Source organism: Phaeodactylum tricornutum, chromosome 6, assembly GCF_000150955.2.
Source record: "Phaeodactylum tricornutum CCAP 1055/1 chromosome 6, whole genome shotgun sequence".
Classification (NCBI taxonomy): Eukaryota; Bacillariophyta; class Bacillariophyceae; order Surirellales; family Neidiaceae; genus Phaeodactylum; species Phaeodactylum tricornutum.
In genome coordinates, this window is record NC_011674.1 from 250748 (window position 1) to 271552 (window position 20805).

General features: G+C 48.7%; 10 protein-coding genes across 10 annotated transcripts; 6 read left to right on the forward strand and 4 right to left on the reverse strand.

Moving 5' to 3' along the window:
• Positions 1-1583: 1583 nt before the first annotated feature.
• On the forward strand, positions 1584-2638 carry PHATRDRAFT_45117 (predicted protein). The gene is made up of 2 exons (XM_002179129.1): positions 1584-1826; positions 1908-2638. Exons 1-2 carry the CDS (start codon positions 1657-1659, stop codon positions 2611-2613), a joined length of 876 nt encoding a protein of 291 aa, XP_002179165.1. The 5' UTR covers positions 1584-1656; the 3' UTR covers positions 2614-2638.
• Positions 2639-3274: 636 nt separating this feature from the next.
• On the forward strand, positions 3275-6109 carry PHATRDRAFT_45118 (predicted protein; the record flags this gene model as incomplete). The annotated part of the gene is made up of 3 exons (XM_002179130.1): positions 3275-4170; positions 4264-5435; positions 5519-6109. Coding segments are annotated over exons 1-3 (2397 nt in total), but the record flags the coding sequence as incomplete, so codon positions are not given.
• Positions 6110-6499: 390 nt separating this feature from the next.
• On the forward strand, positions 6500-8574 carry PHATRDRAFT_45119 (predicted protein). Its single transcript, XM_002179131.1, has one exon. The coding sequence runs from the start codon at positions 6550-6552 to the stop codon at positions 8323-8325; it is 1776 nt and encodes a 591-aa protein (XP_002179167.1). The 5' UTR covers positions 6500-6549; the 3' UTR covers positions 8326-8574.
• On the reverse strand, positions 8550-9479 carry PHATRDRAFT_34732 (predicted protein; the record flags this gene model as incomplete). The annotated part of the gene is made up of 1 exon (XM_002179354.1): positions 8550-9479. The coding sequence occupies one exon, from the start codon at positions 9477-9479 to the stop codon at positions 8550-8552; it is 930 nt and encodes a 309-aa protein (XP_002179390.1).
• A 722-nt stretch (positions 9480-10201) lies between these two features.
• On the forward strand, positions 10202-12095 carry PHATRDRAFT_45120 (predicted protein; the record flags this gene model as incomplete). The annotated part of the gene is made up of 4 exons (XM_002179132.1): positions 10202-10300; positions 10407-10491; positions 10570-10610; positions 10718-12095. Exons 1-4 carry the CDS (start codon positions 10212-10214, stop codon positions 12093-12095), a joined length of 1593 nt encoding a protein of 530 aa, XP_002179168.1. The 5' UTR covers positions 10202-10211.
• A 711-nt stretch (positions 12096-12806) lies between these two features.
• Positions 12807-13904, reverse strand: PHATRDRAFT_4216 (predicted protein; the record flags this gene model as incomplete). Its single annotated transcript, XM_002179355.1, has 2 exons — positions 12807-13481; positions 13530-13904. Coding segments are annotated over 2 exons (1050 nt in total), but the record flags the coding sequence as incomplete, so codon positions are not given.
• Positions 13905-14549: 645 nt separating this feature from the next.
• Positions 14550-15915, forward strand: PHATRDRAFT_45122 (predicted protein). The gene has a single exon (XM_002179133.1). The coding sequence runs from the start codon at positions 14625-14627 to the stop codon at positions 15888-15890; it is 1266 nt and encodes a 421-aa protein (XP_002179169.1). The 5' UTR covers positions 14550-14624; the 3' UTR covers positions 15891-15915.
• Positions 15916-16038: 123 nt separating this feature from the next.
• On the reverse strand, positions 16039-16868 carry PHATRDRAFT_45123 (predicted protein). The gene has a single exon (XM_002179356.1). It carries the CDS (start codon positions 16846-16848, stop codon positions 16183-16185), a length of 666 nt encoding a protein of 221 aa, XP_002179392.1. The 5' UTR covers positions 16849-16868; the 3' UTR covers positions 16039-16182.
• Positions 16869-17196: 328 nt separating this feature from the next.
• PHATRDRAFT_45124 (predicted protein) lies at positions 17197-18814 on the forward strand (the record flags this gene model as incomplete). Its single annotated transcript, XM_002179134.1, has 1 exon — positions 17197-18814. The coding sequence occupies exon 1, from the start codon at positions 17531-17533 to the stop codon at positions 18812-18814; it is 1284 nt and encodes a 427-aa protein (XP_002179170.1). The 5' UTR covers positions 17197-17530.
• PHATRDRAFT_45125 (predicted protein) lies at positions 18811-20629 on the reverse strand. Its single transcript, XM_002179357.1, has one exon. The coding sequence runs from the start codon at positions 20470-20472 to the stop codon at positions 18964-18966; it is 1509 nt and encodes a 502-aa protein (XP_002179393.1). The 5' UTR covers positions 20473-20629; the 3' UTR covers positions 18811-18963.
• Between the last annotated feature and the right edge of the window lie 176 nt (positions 20630-20805).

Genomic DNA, 20805 nt, shown 5'->3' on the forward strand with positions numbered 1-20805 from the left:
ATGTGTATTGACATCAAGGATTTCTATCTTGGCACCCCCATGGCTCGGTACGAATACATGCGCATCCCGGTTCCCGATATCCCTCCCACCATCATGGCTCATTACCAGTTAGCTCCACTCATTCACAACAACTCTATTACCGTCGAAATTCGCAAAGGTATGTACGGCCTTCCCCAAGCCGGTATTCTTGCCCACGATCGTCTTGTTGAACACCTTGCTGCGCACGGCTACATTAAGACGAAGCATACCGCTGGCCTATTTCGCCACGTCACGCGCCCTATTCAGTTTACCCTAGTTGTGGACGACTTTGGAGTGAAATACACTGGCACCGAACACGCTCAACACCTTATCGACACTCTCCAAGCACTTTACACCATCACCATTGACTGGGACGGCACTCGTTATCTCGGACTTACACTTGCTTGGGATTATGAGCGTCGAACCCTCGACATGTCCATGCCCGACTATATCGACCAAGCCCTAACCCGCTTTCAACGATCGCCCCCTGTTACGCCTCAACATGCGCCTCACCCTTGGACCCCTCCAACTTATGGCGTTGCAACACAACTCACACCAGTCCCTGATACCTCTGAGCCTCTCAATGCATCCGACAAGACCCACCTGCAAGAAATCATCGGAACCCTACTTTATTACGCTAGGGCTGTCGACTCGACCATTCTCGTGGCTCTCGGTACTCTGGCCTCGGCACAGTCAACTGCAACCCAAGCGACCCTTCACGCCGCCGAACATTTACTCGACTACTGTGCCACTCACCCACACGCTACGGTACGTTTTCAGGCTAGCGACATGTGTTTACACATTCATAGTGACGCTTCCTACCTTTCCGAGTCGAAAGCCCGTTCTCGTGCTGCAGGTCACTTTTTCCTCAGCAGTCGACCCCACGATCCCAATGCTGCTCCCGCTCCGACTGGTCCGGACCCTCCCAATAACGGCGCCATTCACACGCATAGCTCCATTATGTCCGTTGTTCTTTCGTCGGCCACCGAAGCAGAACTCGGTGCCCTCTTTTACAACGCCAAGGACGCCACCGCTTTCCGGGTCACTCTCGACGAACTTGGCCACATTCAGCCACCTACTCCTATTCAGACCGATAACGCTTGTGCCTCCGGCATTGCCAACGAAACCATCAAGCAACGACGTTCTAAAGCCATTGACATGCGTTTCTACTGGGTTAAAGACCGCGTCGAGCAAAAACAGTTTATTATTTACTGGCGACCCGGTCTCACAAATTTGGCCGACTATTTCTCCAAGCATCATTCTCCCGCCCATCATCGAAAAATGCGCTCGCACTACCTTTTCGAACAGTCATCAACCAATGACCTAGCAACTTCTCATTTGCAGCGAGGGTGTGTTGATCGAACTCCTGGTAAGGACAACGTCTCACCAGAAGTTCAATCGCCTACTGCTAAAAGACAAGTCGCTTCCGTCCCACACACAACGAATCACAGCCCCACAGTCCCTACGAATATCCAAGAGTACAATGTAGACTCATAATCTTCGTAGTTCATCGTTTTCCTCAACTGTGATCTCCATCGTCGTTTTGTGTTCTTCAATAAAAACATCTTTCGTAAAGAATCTCCGGTGGACGAAGCAAATGTCTTCTCAAGTCGGAGCTTTACCAAGTCGAGCAAGACTATGAAGAAAGAGAAAATGCTGTCGCTTTGGATAGCTGCGCGCGCGGTCTGGTCTCTCCAGGAAGGTATCTATTCCGTCGCTAGCCGTAAGCAAACTCGACTGGAGATGAGAATGGCTTCCTTCGCTTTTCTCGGCGGAAACCCCAAGATCCCACAATCAACAGCGGAAAGGTTCGTAGCATACTATCTTGGCATTGTTCATTTCATTTTTCCGGTACTTTTCTGAAATCAAATTTTGTGCCGCGCATGTAGAGATCGCCAGGCTATTGGCGCAGTGAAGGCTGCAATTGTTTCACCACGAGCACCCTCCTGCGGGCTTATTGAATGCGAATTTCCTACTCTGAGCGCTCTCAATAAAATGGGCGACGGATCATTACGGTCAGCTAATGAAGTGGACCAGGCAAACATAGAATTTGTGTCTAAGCTATTCCGGGCGATTTCTCCTCCTCTTCCTTTCTTGGGCCCGAGAACATGGCTTATAATCAGCTCTGCTGCGAGCAGTAGCTTTTGTGAGAAGGCCGCTAAAGCCACAGGGGGTGCTGATTCAACAATTTACTTGAAAGAAGGCATACCTAGTATTGGCGGCCGTGATGTGTGCGTTCTCGTGTCGCCTTCGATATCTAAAGACTACGAGATTGCCAAACGACTCGTCAGCAACGGGAATAAAGTGGTTATAGTAAATGGGTTGGCCAAGGACCAGAAGAGTATTCCCGAAAACGCGACTATGGCATTCTTTCTGAAACCCTTGACATATAATTCGCAAGTGGCTGGCTACCTTGTACGAATTTATCCTGGAGCCTGGACAGCCCTTGACGCGGCAAGCGGAGCCACACTTGGAACATTTAGCGATACCGAAATACTAGTTCCCGGGACAAACACCCCAGACCTCCGGGCTGCGGTGCGACAAGTGCAAACTTGTGTTGATGAACGTGCCATCAAGGCAAGACAATCCAGTTAGAGGAAGAGCGATAACATTTTGCTACAAAGAATTGTTGTGCAGCCATACACTAGACCTCTCCACAACACAGGCGAAGAACCATACGATCATTTTCAAATATAGCTAGGTGTCTACAGAATGCCGTCTTCTCATTTTGGTTGAGAGAAAGCTTGTCGTTGCATTAGGTTAGCGCTTTACATTTAAGGACTTGCAATTGTTCGAAAGGAATACCTGACTTTTTGGGCACTTGCCTTACCATTATTTGACTTGACTTACTTTGAATGACACTGAAAGTGCTTACTGGCACGTGCCAATTCACCACAAATTGGTGTATTCAGCGTGGATCGGGACGACAAGATAGGAAGAATCGCACCGCCAGGACTCACAGATCGACACCTCATTGTAAGTTGCTTATTGCGAGAGGTACCACAAAGCATGATTTACAGTTAGACTTGCATTACTGCTAATTGGCTACCGAAGTTCGGATGAAAAACTACATAATTTTCAGCTATCAACATTAATTTCTGACCGGGTCTTTCGTTATACCGTTTTTTACAAGTCAAAAGTTCGTAATGACTGTGAAACATCATCTTCGGGTTGTAATTTTGGCTCTGATATTCAGATGACATGTGACTGAATCGGCAGTAAAACCTATTCTACTGCAAACTTCCTCAGATATCTTCGGAAATTACTATATTGCTTCGGTCAAGCTTTCGAGAGCTCCTGTTGGTGACGACACAGCCAGCAAACCGAAAAGTCACTGAGCGGGCGATAAGTTTTGAGACTTTCTTCCTTGTCTAGCGGCGGAAGAGTTAATTGCAATGTTTTGATCGGTACCCCAAGCTTTTCCAAGGTTGATCGGTACCCCAAGCTATTCCAAGGTGTCATTATTTTGAGACAATATTTGTGCATCGATTTTCTTTCGCAAAAAAAAAATCTACCATGAAACTTCCTTTTCTCGTGGCATCAACTTTGGTTTGGAGGTTGGTCATGGCGGCCGACTGTGAGCTTAGCTCGACGTCGTCAGCTCCCATTACTCAGAGCTTAAGCGGACTGTCAGCTGTTTCCTTCCAAGGGTTTAAGCCCTTGATCAACCGTTTTGAAGGGGAGCCTCTGCTCAAGATTATCAGGTGGAGCACTGACCCTATCGTAGAAATTTCTGGCAACAAGCTTGTTGTCTCCAAAGCATCTTGCGACTCTTCGTCACTTCCAGAATCGTCTTCGACTCTTCTATCTAAAATAAGCTTGTCGTTGCTTGGCACTGCCAGCTTACTCACTTTTCTTGGAGGTCCAACAGCATCAATTCTTAGTCTGGGGTTCGCAGTGGCTACAGGGGCCTACATACCCGCTGCTTTTGCACATGGGGACTCTTGTGATGCTGTTATTGAGGTGGAAATCCACGGGCCAGCTAAGTCGAATGGGGCTATATACATGGAGGAGATGATTCTCGTTGACGACTATGACGGCGAAGAAGATTCCTTGCACTTTACCGCCGACCCGGCTTGGGCCTTGCGAGTCAATGCGAGCCGCAATTTCCGTCAAACTGCCTCAGGATCCGTCTACAACTACCGCAACAAGGTGCGTAAGGATTTGGTTGCGTTTCCGGTGTTCGCTTGACAAACTCATCGTTCGGATTAATTGAGCGTTCAGATTCTTATGGGTATGTCGCAGACAACTATCCTCAACCAACCACCCTCGGTGACGGCGAAAGACGATGTAGTTTTTGATATTCCGGCAAATGTTGTTCGTCCTGACACCGACGAAGAGATTTTGATGCTATCTGTTCTAGAAATGGCAGCCCTCCTCCGCCAAGGAAGTTTGACGTCTGTTGAGCTCACTAATATGGCTTTGAGCATGCTCGAAATGTATGATCCTGAGTACAATATGTTGGAAGTGGAGCTTAAAGAACTTGCTTTAAACGTCGCTGCCGAGGCGGATGCCATGTTTGCCAATGGCACAATCGTTTCCGAAATCCAAGGCATTCCATTTGCTATTAAGGACACGTACGATGTGAAAGGCTATGCTACCATGTATGGCTCGTGGGAGTTTATGGACAATATCCGGGAGGAAGAGTCCCCTTTGGTAACGTACGCTGTCCAGGCTGGTGTGGTGCCTCTTTTTAAGTCATCGGTTCCACAACTGACTTGGGGAACTGCTAATTATAAGGGTACAGTGTATTCTTGTCTCAATGGTGGATACTCGGCTGGGGCTGGTGGTTCAGGAGGATCTTCTATTGGTTCAGGAACTGCCGTTTGCCTAGGGGTTGTCCCGGTTGCAATCTGCGAGCAGACGGGCTCTTCTTGCCAGTCACCAGCAATTGCCAATGGCATTTCCACCATCATTCCTGCCCTTGGAACATTTTCTCGAGAAAACAATGGGTTATACTCGTTTGAATCAGATCGTCCCGGCTTGCTCTGCCGAGACTTGATGTCTTGCGCCGTGTTTTACAACCGCATGAGAGGGAAGTCTGCAGGTGATCTGCAGTCTCGCGATGTTCCTTTTGCGGATCCTTCCAAAGAGGACCTCTCCACGTACTCTATTGGTTTTGTGGATAATTCAGACACGGACGGTTGGCCGTTGGCTTGGGACACTCCATTCAAAGGGCAGCGCAACAATGTCGTGACGGCACTACAAGCCTTCGGTGCTGACGTGATTACCGAAGACAGTATCACCAATTTCATGCAGCCAACACAGTTGTATACAGATTTTATGGAATCAAATATTCGCAATACTGTTTCTTTCGACTGGTATTGGTTGAATGTTGAAGGATTTTTCGAGGAAGTCTTCAAATATGGGGCGGAGGAAGGGGCAATGGCCTACGGCCCGGTTTGGGTGGGACAAAAGTAAGTACATCCCACCTGTTGAGATGCGATCAAGTGCGGTCATTTGTTTCAGCAGCAAAGTCTCATCCCGGCTGAGCCTTTAGCTTCAATTTTGACAATGGTTCCCACCGTAGTCATGTAGGGGCATCTGCCTATGCGTACTTGGATAGCCTCTGGCTGTTTGGCTACGCGGCCGAAAGGGCAATGTATCCCATGTTGCAGACAATGCCAGATGTTGTTGTACACTTTGCCCAGTCCGAACTGAATGGGGCGTATGATGGCAACTTGATCAAACGGGCCGGGATTAATACAGTACACATTCCGGAGTTTTACTGGAATACCACCAACGAAACTTTTGTCGATTGGACAGGATCTCGTCCCATTGACTATTATGAAGGTACAACGGTGAGCGCAGCCATGATTACTTGCGAGTCAAAAAAGTATGAACCTGTCAAGGCACTTGCGGTCTGTTACCAACTCCAGCAAAGTCTCGTTCCGGGTGGCAAGCTTATTTCACCCAACAAGGACATTATTCGTGAGGCATTGCAATCGGGCGCGCATGACTTAGACTGCCCTTACGATTGGTCCGACAAGCGCCCAGGGTATTTGGACAGTTATCCGGTAGATGTGCGCGAAAATGTTGTGTCAAAGCTGGGCAACATCGGGAACCGTCCCACTTGCCCGGCCCCCGGAGTCGTGGTGTCCGCGAGTTCGCCACCCTGATATGTCTCCGAAGTAGTTTGCTGCATTTTGCATGTGGGTAATGGATTCGGTTTAACGAGGGCTGTAATCTTTATGTAATTTTATGGACGTCGCGTGTTGCGTACTTTAAAAAATTTGGAGTAATAGCTAGAGCTGTGTCTGATGGCATAAACTTCCTCATCTTTACGGTTAGCCATAGTTCAATTATGGATGTGAGGGGCGTCGTCACTTTGTGACGTCATATGCAACGTCACGCTTGCAGAAGACCGAAATCTGGATAAAACTGCCATGCACAGTTGTTACCTGAGAGCTGGGCTCGTGTCGCTTCGTGTCAACGGCAAGCCATCTTCCATCTGCATATTTCGATCCGTTCCACCAGGATTCTTTGGGAAAGCAAAGGCCATTGAGGTCCACACCACAAAAACCGCTCGCGATGCCTTCGATATCAGCTAGTGTAAAGCTGTCGATTCTCTTAGCATGTATAGCTTCGTTGACATCACCGGCTCTGAGCTTTACACCGCTGCTGTCGAGCCTTGCTGCTTCGGTTTCCAAGCTACAGGCTCCCCGAAGCTCCGTCTGCTTGAGCAAGCGTTCGTCTCCTTCTCGATCCAACGGAGCGCTGACCATGCACATGGGTCACAGCCATAGTCATCATATTCACACTCATACCGAAGAGCTCAAGAACAAGCAACTACAAACGAAAAAACGCCGACGCCGTGCGGCACTCTTTCTCTTCACGGCCCTCGCTATTCTGGGACCGCCGCTATTTCGTCAACGCACGCTAACACGGACTGATGTGGGGACGTTTCTGTTGACATCCACTATCCTTACCATGAGTGACACCGTACGTCGTAAAATTCAACACGCCATTCGGAAAATAGGACAATTGCGTGAAGGCATTGTCAAGCATTCGTCACCCGTATCTCCGGGAAAATTTCTCAGTTACCTTTTCCGGAACGACAACGCGGCTGATCGGGTAACGCTTTTGGGCAGTGTGATCAACTTATTTTTGAGTGCGGGAAAATTTGCCGTTGGCGTGTCGTGTCATTCGAGCGCTTTGATAGCGGATGCCGGGCATTCGCTGTCGGACCTCTTTAGTGACTTTATCACCCTGTGGGCGGTGCAAATCGGTCGTTTGCCTCCGGATGATGATCATCCGTACGGACACGGAAAATTCGAAGCCATCGGCTCCCTGTTCCTCTCATTGACCTTGCTGGCGACTGGAATATCCGTCGGCGCGGCTTCCAATCGGAAACTCATTGAAATCATCACTATCCAACGAGCGTCCGGCTGGGGTACCGCGGCATCCCTAGCTGGACAAGTGCCTACTTCGCCCGCTCTGTTCATGGCTGCCCTCAGCATTTTTTCCAAAGAATGGTTGTATCGTATTACAAAGCAGGTTGGAGATAGACTGAATTCGCAAGTGATTCTAGCGAATGCCTGGCATCATCGATCCGATGCGTACTCGTCTGTTCTTGCACTCTTGGCGATTGGGCTAGCGATGTATTTTCCCGCGATGATTGCTGCGGACTCGGCTGCTGGTATACTGGTGGCCGGGATGATTTGCATGACTGGTGCAGAAATTATGGGCGAATCCATTAAGCAGTTGACGGACACGAGCAACGAAGCCCTCGTGAAAAAGATAAAGCGTCTCGCGAAGGATTACTCCGATAATGTCTTTGAAGTAACACGAGTGCGGGCGCGACAAGTTGGCTCATCTGCAATTGTCGATGTTGCCATTGCGACTCCGGGAGAGTTGTCGTCGTCTGCTTCTCGCGTCATGGCGGAAGGTTTGCGACGCAAGATTATGCAGTCCGTTGATGTAGTTGACGCTGAAGTCCATTCGACTACGCACGACACTCCACTTTTGCATGCCACCAAGACACGAGAAGCCATGGCGAGTAATGGTGTGGTTGTCCAACCCAACATGAACGACATCGAAGAGAAGGTGCGACAAAACATCAATTCTCAGCATCCTAAAGTTCGGTCGGTGCAGGGAGTCACGGTTAAGCTTGCCGAGTCGTCGGCCCGCAGGAATAGCGTCGACGTGGTTATCCGTGTGGATCCCGAAGCAACAGTTGCGGCGGCGCACGCAGTCGCGGAAGATCTGAGAAAATCTCTCGAAAATATCGATCACATCCATCAAGCTAGTATTTTTTTGGACTTGAACGCTGAACTCATATCGGTTTCTAATGCCTTGAAACCTTGAATGCGGAACAAATTGTCAAAGCCCAAACCCAATATACTACCTAGCTAACAGGGATACGGTTGGACCACAAAGCAGATGGGAGGGAACTGCAATCAACTTGCGCACTCGATAACACTACACAGCATTCACAGCTATACCATCGCATCCATATCAACTGCATCCGTTGCATTGATGAAAGACTGTAGCGTCACAATCTTCCCTTTAGTGAATATTTCAATTTTGTACTATAAATTACTGGTTGCCGCCTTCGATTGACCTAGAACTGCTTTGAGCCGACTCTGCCATGACTCATGGAAACCGATCGCGTCCAGGTAGCCCGGTGATACTGATCCGTACTTGGAACGCAGGAAGCTCAGGGTGGCTTCCATGGCTTCGCGAGGTGCACCAGAGAAAACTCGTTTGTCGATTTTTCCTGTCACTTTTACACTTGCAGTAAGTTGATCCGTCACCGCAGAACTATCAAGTAACATCGATTCCGAGAGATGGTAGTCATCGATTATGACGTCATCGGATATCCCAAGAACCGATTGACATAGCATAACGCTTAATCCAGTTCGGTCCTTCCCTTGTACACAATGGATTACTACCGGAGAGGTCGGATTCTTCTCCAGATGCAACACAATCGCCGTCAAGGCCTCTTTCAGAACATGCTTCCCCGTCTCAAGAATGGCTTCATTGAGTCCAGCCAATCCTTTGGTATTCAGAACTTCCATTCGGAGATTGTGCAGCTGTTTGCCGTCCACAATTTTGTACATGTTACTTTTTAGCTTTTGCTGTGGTGTCATCCAGTTTTTGTCCAAGTATGCCATGAAAGTGGAAGGCGACAGAGGATCTAAGCGTAAGACAACGCGTTCACTCGAAAGTGGCGGGGAGAATGAATCGCGTTGGACGCTAAACTTTCCACCAGGCGCTCTAGACATCCAAGTCTGTGAATCTTTTTCGCTACGCTCTGAATCCGATCGCAAATCCAGAATCAGGCCAGCCCTTTCCAACAACAGCATCTCCCCGTTCGAGTGGTTGTTGGCATAAAGTCGACGAGCCAAACCATCAGTTTTCGCACACCGATAAATATTGGAGAGTCCTCTGGCGGCCCGGAAATTCCGAACACATACATCTGTACTGAGGTCTACAGGATCCTCTGATAAGCCCTGCATCGTCGATATCTCTGCGGCTTTGCTCGAATCAGCTGTCACCGATTTTGAAGCGACGCCGGTGCTCTTCGCGGTTGGGGAAACAAAAGAGCAGACACAGCGACAGCCGAAAAACATCCAAATGAAAATCAGGAGTCTGCAACGCACTAATTTTTTTGTTCTGCGACCCATGACACCATAAGCATGCTCTCATGCCAGTATAAATAAGTGTTGGTGGCAAAAAGTGCCATGGTACACACTAACACAATCGCTGAGGCTCGTCAAACTACGACTCCCGAGTAAACTCACTCATGATGCTTGACATTGTTGTATCCAATACTAGCTAGGGTGATATTCTGAACTCTATCCGAGAAAAAGCTGTTTTCCCGAGGAAATTGACGTAGATGCAATCTCGTCTTGCCAGCGCTTATTGTTAGATTGACGTGACCTATGACAGCAGGAAACTATTGTCAGTGCTTTCCTTTACAAGAAAAGAGATTCCTTTTAGTTTATTCCTCTATTTCAGAAAGGTCGACAGCTACCACAAACGAAAGAATCTTCTCAAAGGAATTTCTTGTTTCAGATATAGAAATCATTCGCTGACTTTTCAACACAGTTTTGCGAGTCTCCGGAATAAAGATGGGAAATTCCGTGGTCCTTTTCCCTCACATCGTACCGCGGTAGCATAAACTGCAAAAAAAAACCAAAAACGCGTCTCGTTACTATTTCGTCATTGATCGGAGGAGGATTGCTACGATGAGCTCTTGCCAACATCTCGAAGGGGAATTTACTGTCCAGTCGAAGAACTGCCAGTATAATGCGGACACCATTATTTCGGACTACACGTAAGCATGACCTTATTTGTGCGGGTTTCAGTTGTGATGATACAACGTCTCTGCTGATAGCTAACTGTTCTACCACAATTTCAAAACTTCACCGGAATATCTTCAGGTACGAGACGACGATTGTCGAAGGCAACGTTGTCAAGCCGGTAAAGAGTAAGATGAAATTTCGTACAGAGCGGAAGGTGCCTAAGGTCGGTTAAATTTGTCGCATGTTCTGAACATATATATCTACAAAATTCTCTCACATCCTGATCCTCTTTTGGTCGTAGCTTGGCGTCATGCTTGTTGGATTAGGTGGTAACAACGGATGGTATGTTTAATCGATGGAAACGTTGAAACCCACTCCACTGCAAGACTATTGGATGCTCCATCGGTAAATTGTTCTCATCGCATTTCATTTTTTCCAATGTCTTCCAGTACGTGCGTTGCCGGTGCCATAGCCAACAAGCTTGGTATGACTTGGGAAACCAAAGAAGGAAAGTTAAAGGCCAACTACTGGGGCAGCGTAATGATGGCTTCCACGGCGAAGATTGGAAACGATACGCATGGTAATGCTGTCTACACACCATTGAGGAACATGCTCCCAATGGCAAACCCCAACGAAATTGTCTGGGGTGGTTGGGACATCAACGGCATGAACCTCGGCGAGGCGATGAAACGGTCCAAAGTTCTTGACATTGATCTGCAGAATCAGCTCTACCCTCATATGAAGAACATTACGCCGTTACCTTCCGTCTATTTCTCGGATTTCATTGCCGCCAACCAGGGCGAGCGTGCCAACAATGTGATCAAGGGCACCAAACAAGAGCAATTGGACCAGCTTCGCAACGATATTCGTAATTTCAAGACAAACAATGGACTTGATAAGGTCATTTTGCTATGGACAGCCAACACCGAGCGCTTCGCCAGTATCGAGGAGGGCGTCAATGATACCGCCGACAATCTTTTGGAAAGTATTATGCGTGGCGAGGCCGAAGTTAGCGCCTCGACCGTCTTTGCCGTGGCCTCAATCTTGGAGGGTAGCACCTTTATCAATGGTTCGCCCCAGAACACTTTTGTTCCGGGAGTCCTTGAGCTTGCTCGTCAGCATAAGGTTTTCATTGCCGGTGACGATTTCAAGTCGGGTCAGACGAAGATGAAATCCGTTCTTGTTGATTTCCTCGTTTCTGCTGGTATTAAGCCGGTTTCCATTGTCAGCTACAACCACCTGGGGAATAATGACGGGAAAAACCTGAGCGCTCCGAGTCAATTCCGTTCCAAGGAGATTTCCAAGTCAAACGTTGTCGATGATATGGTCGCGTCCAACCGCATCTTGTTCGAAGAGGACGAGCACCCTGATCATGTTGTTGTCATCAAGTACGTTCCGTACGTCGCTGACTCCAAACGTGCCATGGATGAATACACGTCGGAGATTTTTATGGGTGGTAAAAACACTATTGTCATGCATAATACTTGCGAGGATTCGTTGCTCGCTACTCCGCTAATTTACGACCTTGTCATTCTGGGAGAGTTATGTGAGCGTATCACTGTCAAGAAAGAAGGTTCTGAGGATTGGGAGGCTTTCCATCCTGTTCTTTCTCTACTTTCTTACATGCTCAAGGCTCCTTTGGTCCCTAACGGGGCCCCCGTGGTCAACGCGCTCTTTACGCAACGCGAGGCAGTTATAAACGTCATGCGTGCGTGCCTCGGGCTCGGCCCGAACAATCATATGACCTTGGAGCATCGTTTTGAGAGTAGTCTCAAAGAGCTACAAGAAGCTGCTAAGGACGCCAACAAGAAGCGCCGATTGAACTAGAAACCAGAAGCGTTACTCAAAGGCCTCGTTCGTGTTCTGAGCTATTTTTGCTGGATGTTCAAAGCAATTGATTGACTTGGCAGATCTGGTATCTATGAATGGATCTAACGTGGAAGGGGCTTGATTCCAAGCCTGTGGTGCAAGGAGAATGCGAAGTATGTTTACGAAGAAACCTCTATATTCAATAAACTTCTCGCATTATCCACCTATTCTTACTGTCGGAACAACTGGCGCATCCATGGCAGAGTCCCGTTGAATAGTCGAGACAGGTTGCGTGGACCATCTTTTTCAGATGGTGACGAAGCCGTAGAGTTTGTTTCGTTTGCCACGCTCTATATACTGTTGTCCGTTCATTGCTCGCCCTGCACATGCAGCAGAATACTCACAAGCATGCGTCTTGTGCATTTTTAGTATGCATCGCTATGCCCGGGTGAAGGAAAATCACAGTCAACCTCAGAAGTCCTTCTTCAACTCTAGGAACAGCTATTGCTAGAGTATTTCAAAGGATCTTATAGAGTGTTTGCCACACAGGATTCATATCATTCTTCGAAGGCTCTATTAGGATGCAAGCCCGAAAAATACTGCATGACAAACAATCCTTTTCGAAAAAATGTTTGTCATGTTTTGCTTCTAGGGATGATGTTGGATACTTGCTGCTTCCCCACTCGCGTTCATTTCGTATTGATGCGTCCTGACTTCGGCTTGAACGCGCTCTTTGACAACATCAAAAAAAGGATGCTGCATGGCTTGTCGCGCTGTCAATCTCTTTTCGTGGTCGTACACAAGAAGTCTATCCAGCAGATCCAAACCATCTCGACTGGGTCTCTGTACCCCTTCGGCCATCCACCGTAACCACGGTTGCCGAACCTGGTGATGAGGTTGGTATTTGGCCAACAAATCTTGGAGACTCTCCGTATGCGGGATGTTGTACTTTTGCAAGTAGACCAGTAAGTCATTCGTGCCCAGTGCAGAAATTATTCTCCCGAGTTGATCGATGTTATCCTTGCCGCGGAAAAACGGCTCCCGTCTGCACAAGAGACCGGCCAGGATGCAGCCGACGCCCCAAATATCGAGGGCGTAGTCGTAGGACTCGAAGCCCACGAGGAGTTCAGGACTCTTGTAGTGACGGGACGCTACACGAACATTGTAAGCGTTCTGTGGTACGTAAAAGTCAGCCAAGCCCAGATCAATGAGAGTCAGTGGAGGGTGTCGGACCTTTCGGTGAGCGCGGTTGATTAATACGTTACGCGGTTTGACATCACGGTGCATCATACCCTGGGCATGAAGTTTGTCGAGGGCGAGCAAGAGATGATACAAGTAGTAGCGTATTTCGTAGTCGCTGAGAAAAGGGGACATCTCGCTTTGGTTAGCAACATTACTGTTGGTCTTGCCATGGCAGAACCATTGGCAGTAAGGTCCTGCATGTTCCAAGACAATCGAAGGCATGCGTGGTAGGGTGACTTGGTCGGAGGACGGTTCTGGCGGAATGACAATACCCAAAATCCGGACCAAGCTAGGAATTTTGGAGGCGTGCTGCAAGACAAGGAGCTCGCGACGAATTTTCCTGGGTGATACGGGCTTGAGAACTTTGAGGACTACCAGTTCGGGAGATTGGTCTCGGTGAGTGTTCACGATTTCTGCATGCCGTGTCACCAAGGGTTTGGATCCTACATAGAGTGCTTCAAAAACGTCGCTAAATTTTTCGGTGCCTAATCGGCGTGTAATCTGAAATGATTCTGGTGTGAATACGCTCAAATTGGGAGGCGGAAACTTGGCATGTTCGAAATCGTAGTAACTTGGATTCTGCTGCGAACACCCGAGAGGATACGCCTTTTCCGACCGTACCAGGATGAGTGAAGCTACCGTATATATGGTCAACAAGACATGCGTCTTTCGTTGCTGAAGATAGCTATGCCGGTGCGTCCCCATCCTAGAATTGCCATTGTCCTTGGAAAGTTCACAATGCGTTGTATGAATTTTGCCAACTAATTCGTTCTGGTATTGTTCGACATGAACAGGCAGTCCCAGTACGTCGTGTTTGATTTGCTCCTTGTCATTGTCTGTGCTTTAGGGGCTTTGGTGTGTAATATTAGAAAACTGCAACGATAACCGACTAGAATCGCACTAGATCACTAGTGTAGTTACGAAACAGAGCAAAACACAAATTATACCATTATCTGCCTGAGCAGACCAGTCTTAGTCTAACGTACATATGACAGACGCTCGACGTGGGGTTTTCCTAATATACGATAATCGTAACAGTGAACGTCAGCGACCGAGTTCGTTACGCGGCCGAGAAATATGTTGGAAGACCGACTTCCCCTCTAGTCGTACGAATTCGTGTTTCAAATTTCGTGCTGTTCGCTTGTCCGCTTGGAAGGTCAACGAGCCACAGGGAAAAACACGGAGACGAGATGGACAGTGAGAGGGATCTTGCCGATACTTGCTGTTCAAGAATCACTGCCGCCGCTCTAGTGCCGTCGAATAGTGAAACCATTCGTTTTACGTTTCAGTAAAGAAAGGTTCAGTATGAGTAGCGAAGACACGAGCAGTAGCGCTAATAATTCCGAAGAAGCTGTGGCTCCCGCCGAAGCCCCGGCGGAGAATGTGGCTGCGCAACAGGAGAGATCCGAACGCGAGCAAGTGCTCGAGCAGTACAGAGCAAAAATCCGCGAGCATCGTGAGGTGGAAGCCCGGTTGAAGCGGATGCGAGAAGATGCGAAAGGTCTGCAAGGGCGTTTCCAAAAGACAGAAGACGATTTAAGCGCCTTGCAGTCGGTAGGAATGATTATTGGGGACGTCTTGAAGCGTCTTGATCCTGAACGATTCATTGTCAAGGCCAGCTCTGGACCACGCTATGTTGTTGGTTGTAGGGCTCGTCTGCAGCACAATCTTCTCAAGCCAGGCACTCGTGTTGCTCTCGATATGACGACCTTGACGATCATGCGAATTCTCCCTCGCGAGGTGGACCCAACTGTTTTTCACATGCAAGCCGGCGAAGAAGAAGGTGGCGTTTCCTTTGGCGACATTGGTGGACTCAATGAACAAATTCGTGAGCTCCGGGAGGTCATTGAACTTCCCCTGACCAACCCCGAGCTATTTATCCGTGTTGGAATTAAGGCTCCGAAGGGTGTCTTACTCTACGGACCTCCCGGAACGGGCAAGACACTTCTGGCCCGCGCACTGGCGTCGAACATTAGCGCTACCTTTCTCAAAGTAGTCGCTTCCGCTATTGTCGACAAATACATCGGCGAATCCGCCCGTATTATTCGCGAGATGTTTGGTTTTGCCAGGGATCATGAGCCCTGCGTGATTTTCATGGACGAAATTGACGCCATTGGTGGTTCCCGTTTCTCAGAGGGTACCTCTGCAGACCGAGAAATCCAGCGTACGCTGATGGAACTCTTGAACCAAATGGACGGCTTTGAAGAGCAAGGTCAGGTCAAAATGGTCATGGCCACCAATCGCCCGGATATTCTCGATCCAGCCTTGCTGCGTCCCGGCCGCCTCGATCGCAAGATTGAAATCCCAGAACCCAACGAATCGCAGCGGCTGGAGATTTTAAAAATTCACGCGTCCGGCATTACCAAAAGGGGTGACATTGACTTTGAATCCGTCGTGAAGCTCGCGGATGGATTGAACGGGGCGGATATGCGGAATGTATGTACCGAAGCGGGATTGTTCGCCATCCGGTCGGATCGAGATTATGTACTCGAAGAAGACTTTATGAAGGCAGCCCGGAAGATATTGGACAACAAGAAACTCGAATCCAAACTCGACTATAGCAAAGTGTAAATTGTAAGGCAACTTGCATAAGTCCAAATATTCCTTATTATTGAGTGGGATGAGTAGGAAGTACCTTTGTGAAAGGATTTTACATTCCCCAGAGCGGCAGCCTTATTCAGCATACGGTACTGACATTATGTACAGAGCACGCATTCGCCAAAGCCACGAAGAGCATTCCAGAGCTGAGCCTAAGCGTTCCCAAGATCGGCACCCCGCCTTTTTCGACTGAATCAGTACTAATACGACGTATCAAATTTGCATCCATGGAGGAAAATATAAAACGCTCGGTGGAAAAGAGAAACTATTCTGGCAATGCTACTGTGGGGCTGGTTGACAGTGAGTCGCTACTCATCTTGGTGTTTTCAGCGCTGTTATGATTTGTAATGAGTGTTGGCTGTGCGGTAAGAGCGGTAGACGGAGGCGAGCTCTCAACAGAAGGATCGGAAAACCCCGTCGCGGACTGCTCATGAGCGACGGTCTCCGGATCAGCATCCAATTTTTGTCGTTTGGCAGGCGGTTTATCGTAATTCTCCACTACCTCTGGGTTTGTTAGACTGTTCTCTGTGACAGCACCGTCTGCCAAATTATCCGTCTTTGTTGCTTCATGCTTTAAATCCAGAATTAAATCACTGTGCACAGGTGAGCTGGGAGCCTTAAGTGCAATGGAATCGCCAGCTCCAGAGAGCGGAACAGAAGCTCCCTGTGCTTCATCCGAAGCCGCATTCGTTTCCTCTGTCGGAAGCGGAAATGGTTTTTGATGTTGTGCAGCTGTCAGTTTGTTAAGTGGAACCCACGTTAGAACTTCAAAACCCACCCCCTTGGCGGGAGGTTTTCGAATCTGAACCCATTTTTGGACCGTTTTGGTGGAACGAGCAACGTTCACATTGGTATCACTTTGTCTACTCGTTCGTCCGGTGCTTTTTCGAGTCGAACGGACGGCTCGTGCGGTACTGCGACGTGAAACCATTACGTCTACGCTTGTGGGTTCAACGGGATAGCAACAACACTGTGTCGACCGAAACTGAAGTACCGAACCGAGCCACTCTTCTTTAACAGTGCCGAGCCTGACGATGCTCGTTCTTGCGTGCAGCGGGTGGCTCTCACAGATAAGTGGTGTTTTTACCGTTCATAAATATGATTTCCGATAGAGTTGGAGTTTTACAGCAGAAGAAATGGACTCCGGGAGACAGCAAGACCTTTCGGTTACTTAGCATTTCGTGCCGTACTCAACGGACGAGCGACGGAATTTTACGCCGGAAGATCCATTGCTCAACGTTCAATTGGCCACCTACCTAACATTAGCAAATGTACATGTAGGTAGTACATTCGCGATCGATCATCCACTCACTGCCTCCAACCTAGCAAGAAGCGGTGCAGGTATCCAGCAAGAGTCCGGTGCTTGCACCCCATCCAAGGATTTTTGTTTTTGTGTAACCGAGTATCTTGTTTGACAAGCGAGAAGCTCTCTGTTGCAATTAGAGTTGCTTGAATTATTGAACAACAGCCAATTATCCGTCTCGGGAGTTCCACTACTGATTTTAAACTTTAGCCATTACAAGGATTCTCATTTCAAATCGCAGGAAAAGTATTTCCGGTTGTAAGGTCCACGTGACAATTCCATCGGCAAGCGCCAGCATTCTCTACACAAAATGAAGGAAGGCCCTCGTCGAAGGCGGAGACAGAGCGTGGAGATTCTGTATTTGTCTCTTGTCGCCGGTTCATCAGCGGTGTCTGCCTTTCAGCCACTACACGCTCAGAGCCGCACATATCCACGGCGTACATCTCTACCTGGACCTCCCCGGAAGCGCACATCATCCGTTGAAGTACAGATGAGTTCTCCAGGAGTCCGCGTGCCCCGGGCAAGCGTGCGCGTAGCGATTGATCAACCACTGATCTCTGATACGTTCTTCACGAAAGGGGCGGCAGCCAAAGCCACGGCCCGTACCGGTATTTTACAAACCGTCACAGGCGCGCTAAGCGCAATCTCGTTGCGGACTGTATTGACGACCGTTTTTGTGGCGTTGCTAGCTACGATATTAGTACGGAGTTCAAGCTCCATTGCGGAGACGTTGGGCAAAACGTTTCGACTCGTTTCGGGGCGTGTGCAACGAGTCTGGGAACGATTTCAGCGTGTCGACGAAGGCATTCCAATGCCCTTTGACGAGAAAGCCAATGACGGGTGGGGTATCTGCACCCTCAAATCCAAGGAACGGTTGGGAAAGTCCAACTTTATGCAATACACTTTCGATCTCCCGGAACCGGACTATGTTTTGCCACTCGACTTGGGACAGCAAATCAGTATGATGTGCTTGGATGACGATGGTGACGTCGCCCAGGGAGACTTTTTCTCCTACAACCTTTCGGCCAGTCCGAAACCCGGTTCCTTTACGATTCTTTTCCCCACGGGCAGTCACGAAGAGAACACATGCAGCATCGGTTCGAGCGGGGCCAACTTTCTACGTGCTTTGAAGCAAGACGTAAAGGTTGGCGACGAAATCGCATTGAAACCGGGACCGATAAAGCTGTCCTATCGCGGACAATACTTGCCAGTGACAGGTATGGTTTATATAGCATGCGGTACTGGCATTGTACCAGTTCTGGACCAGGTTCGCGCAGTTTTACCTGCCGACTCGAGCAGTGTCACGAGTGTTTCTGTTGTATGGATCAACGAGGAAGCCAAGGACTTCGATGTCACCGCGGAACTTTTGGAAAAAGAATATTACAAGTACAGCAAAAAGCTGGCAGTATCGTGTGTAGTAGACAACACGATGCAACGACAATCGTTGGGGGATAATACTGAGGTCCACGCTGCTGTACCCGATTTCACACAAGGAACCATGGCCGTCATCGCGGGCCCCTCGGACATGGCAAAGAAGGCAATAGCTTTCTTGGAAAATCGAGGATACCCTCGGGATACTATTTGTGTTTTGTGAACGCCGCTGTCATTTATTTAGAATTATTAAAAGCGCTACAGGGATTACTTAAATTGTGGAGCAAATATGTAGTAAGACATAAAAGGTAGGCTTTGTACGGAAGTTGAAAGTACTGTAAGCAACATGGCTTTTGAGAACGGCTTTTGGCTTCAAATATAGCTTGCTAGATAGAACAGGACCGAAATAAGACCGTCGACTACCGCCTTGTCCGTTGCTTCCGCATCCCTCCCTTCCGTCCGATAAACTTTCCAGCCTCGCCTCAGTTGAATGTAGCTTCCTATAGTTGCCAAAGCGAGTTGACGGCAACTGCCCAACGCAGACTTTGAAATGGCCCGCAATGACGTGGTCGTGGAGACATCCGGAGTCAAAAAATAAGGAATCAGCCGAGCGAGCGGTCCTGACAGAGCCAAAGCCGACGCTATCGCTGTAGCTCCCAAAGCCACGAGGGTGGCGAAGCGCCGCCCGTATACTACTGGGACTGTCTGTACGTTGGCCTGCAGGTCATTGACCACATCGTTGCAGTCCATGAGGATTTCACGCCCCAAAATACCCCAAAATAGCATCACAATCAGTCGCCAAAGCCTCGGAACCCCCAGTACCTGCCAATTCCACGAGGCCTTATTGTACAATATGTGCAGAGCAGCCGATCCTGAAGTCAAGGGACTCAATGCTATCAATGATGCACACGTTACATTTTTGATCCATGTAACTGGTTTCAAGTATTGCGTGTACCAGTAGGTCATCATGAGCCCTACCACGACCGACAAGCGGGTGGGAATACCCGGCAAGAATGCTACACTTAAGAGAGCCGCAGCATACAGATAACCCAAAAAGCGTTTCGCAACCGCCAAGGGTAGGTCCCCACTCACCAGAGGTTTCATTCTGTTGCGATCGCGTCCCAGCTTGGCGTCGTAGTAATCATTAACAATCATACTTGTTGAAGACGTCAACAAGAGTGCTGCGAGTACAACGTACATACTGGGAGTCGCCGCAACCATGGTCCAATACACAGAGGCCGGTAGCGAATCGGGCAAAGCCAGCTTAATCCCTAGCATATGTAACATGACTATACTCGGAAAGTTCGACGGCCGCGTCAGATGAAAAAGGGTTCCGAGACGGTTCCCTACCGTCGGTGTCTTTTCATCTACAGAACTGTCAAGAAAGGACGGTGGTACCGCGAACTGTGGCGTGTCTGAAAATTTTACACCGCCCGAACCGGATACGTCAGCTGCGGTGGTGGATTGATGCAGTGAAGCTGCGAGCGGGATGGAATGTGCGCTTTCACCAAAAGATTCCAGGCTTGTTTCCGCCCCATCCACTTTGTCAAGCTCTTTTGGTAAACCGACATTATCATCGTCGTTTTCTTGCGTTTGTTTTGTACTGGTAGACGCAAGCGCCAGGACCAGCAACGTCATGTCTCCCTCAGAACGTCTAGGAAACCGGGAACCGACTGACCCAAGAATACGCCGTCGCAAGAGCAAGCGAGGGCGGCGTCGGCGCTGCTGCTTCAGATCCCAAGGTCGACGTAGCTCCGCATTAAAAGCGAGACCTGGAGCGGGGCAGTAAGAAAGTAGAGATAGTAAAACCACAATCAACATCTTTGGTCCTTGAGAGGATGCTCGCTTATTCGAGGATTGAAGTCGAAGTGGCATCGCCATGTGGCCCAAGGTTGCCAGGATTTCTGTCCTTTCAAAATAAAAGCCTGATCGGCCTTTTCAACAGTAAAGCAAAACGAAACAAAATGGACAGGCCAACCTTGGCTGCTCTTTACAGTCAACGTTGATTTTTGATACCACCACAATAGTGAAGTAGTGCTTCCTATTTTTGTAACCGCAATGTTATATGGAACCCATCACTGTCAGATATAAGCTGTCAGTTAGCAGAACCCTGCCGAATCGTCGATTCTAGAATGGCTTGCGTGAAGCCGCGGTTTATCCATGACTCGTTCGACTTCGAGTTCAAAAATATTGGGCCAGTCACGTGTTTATTTG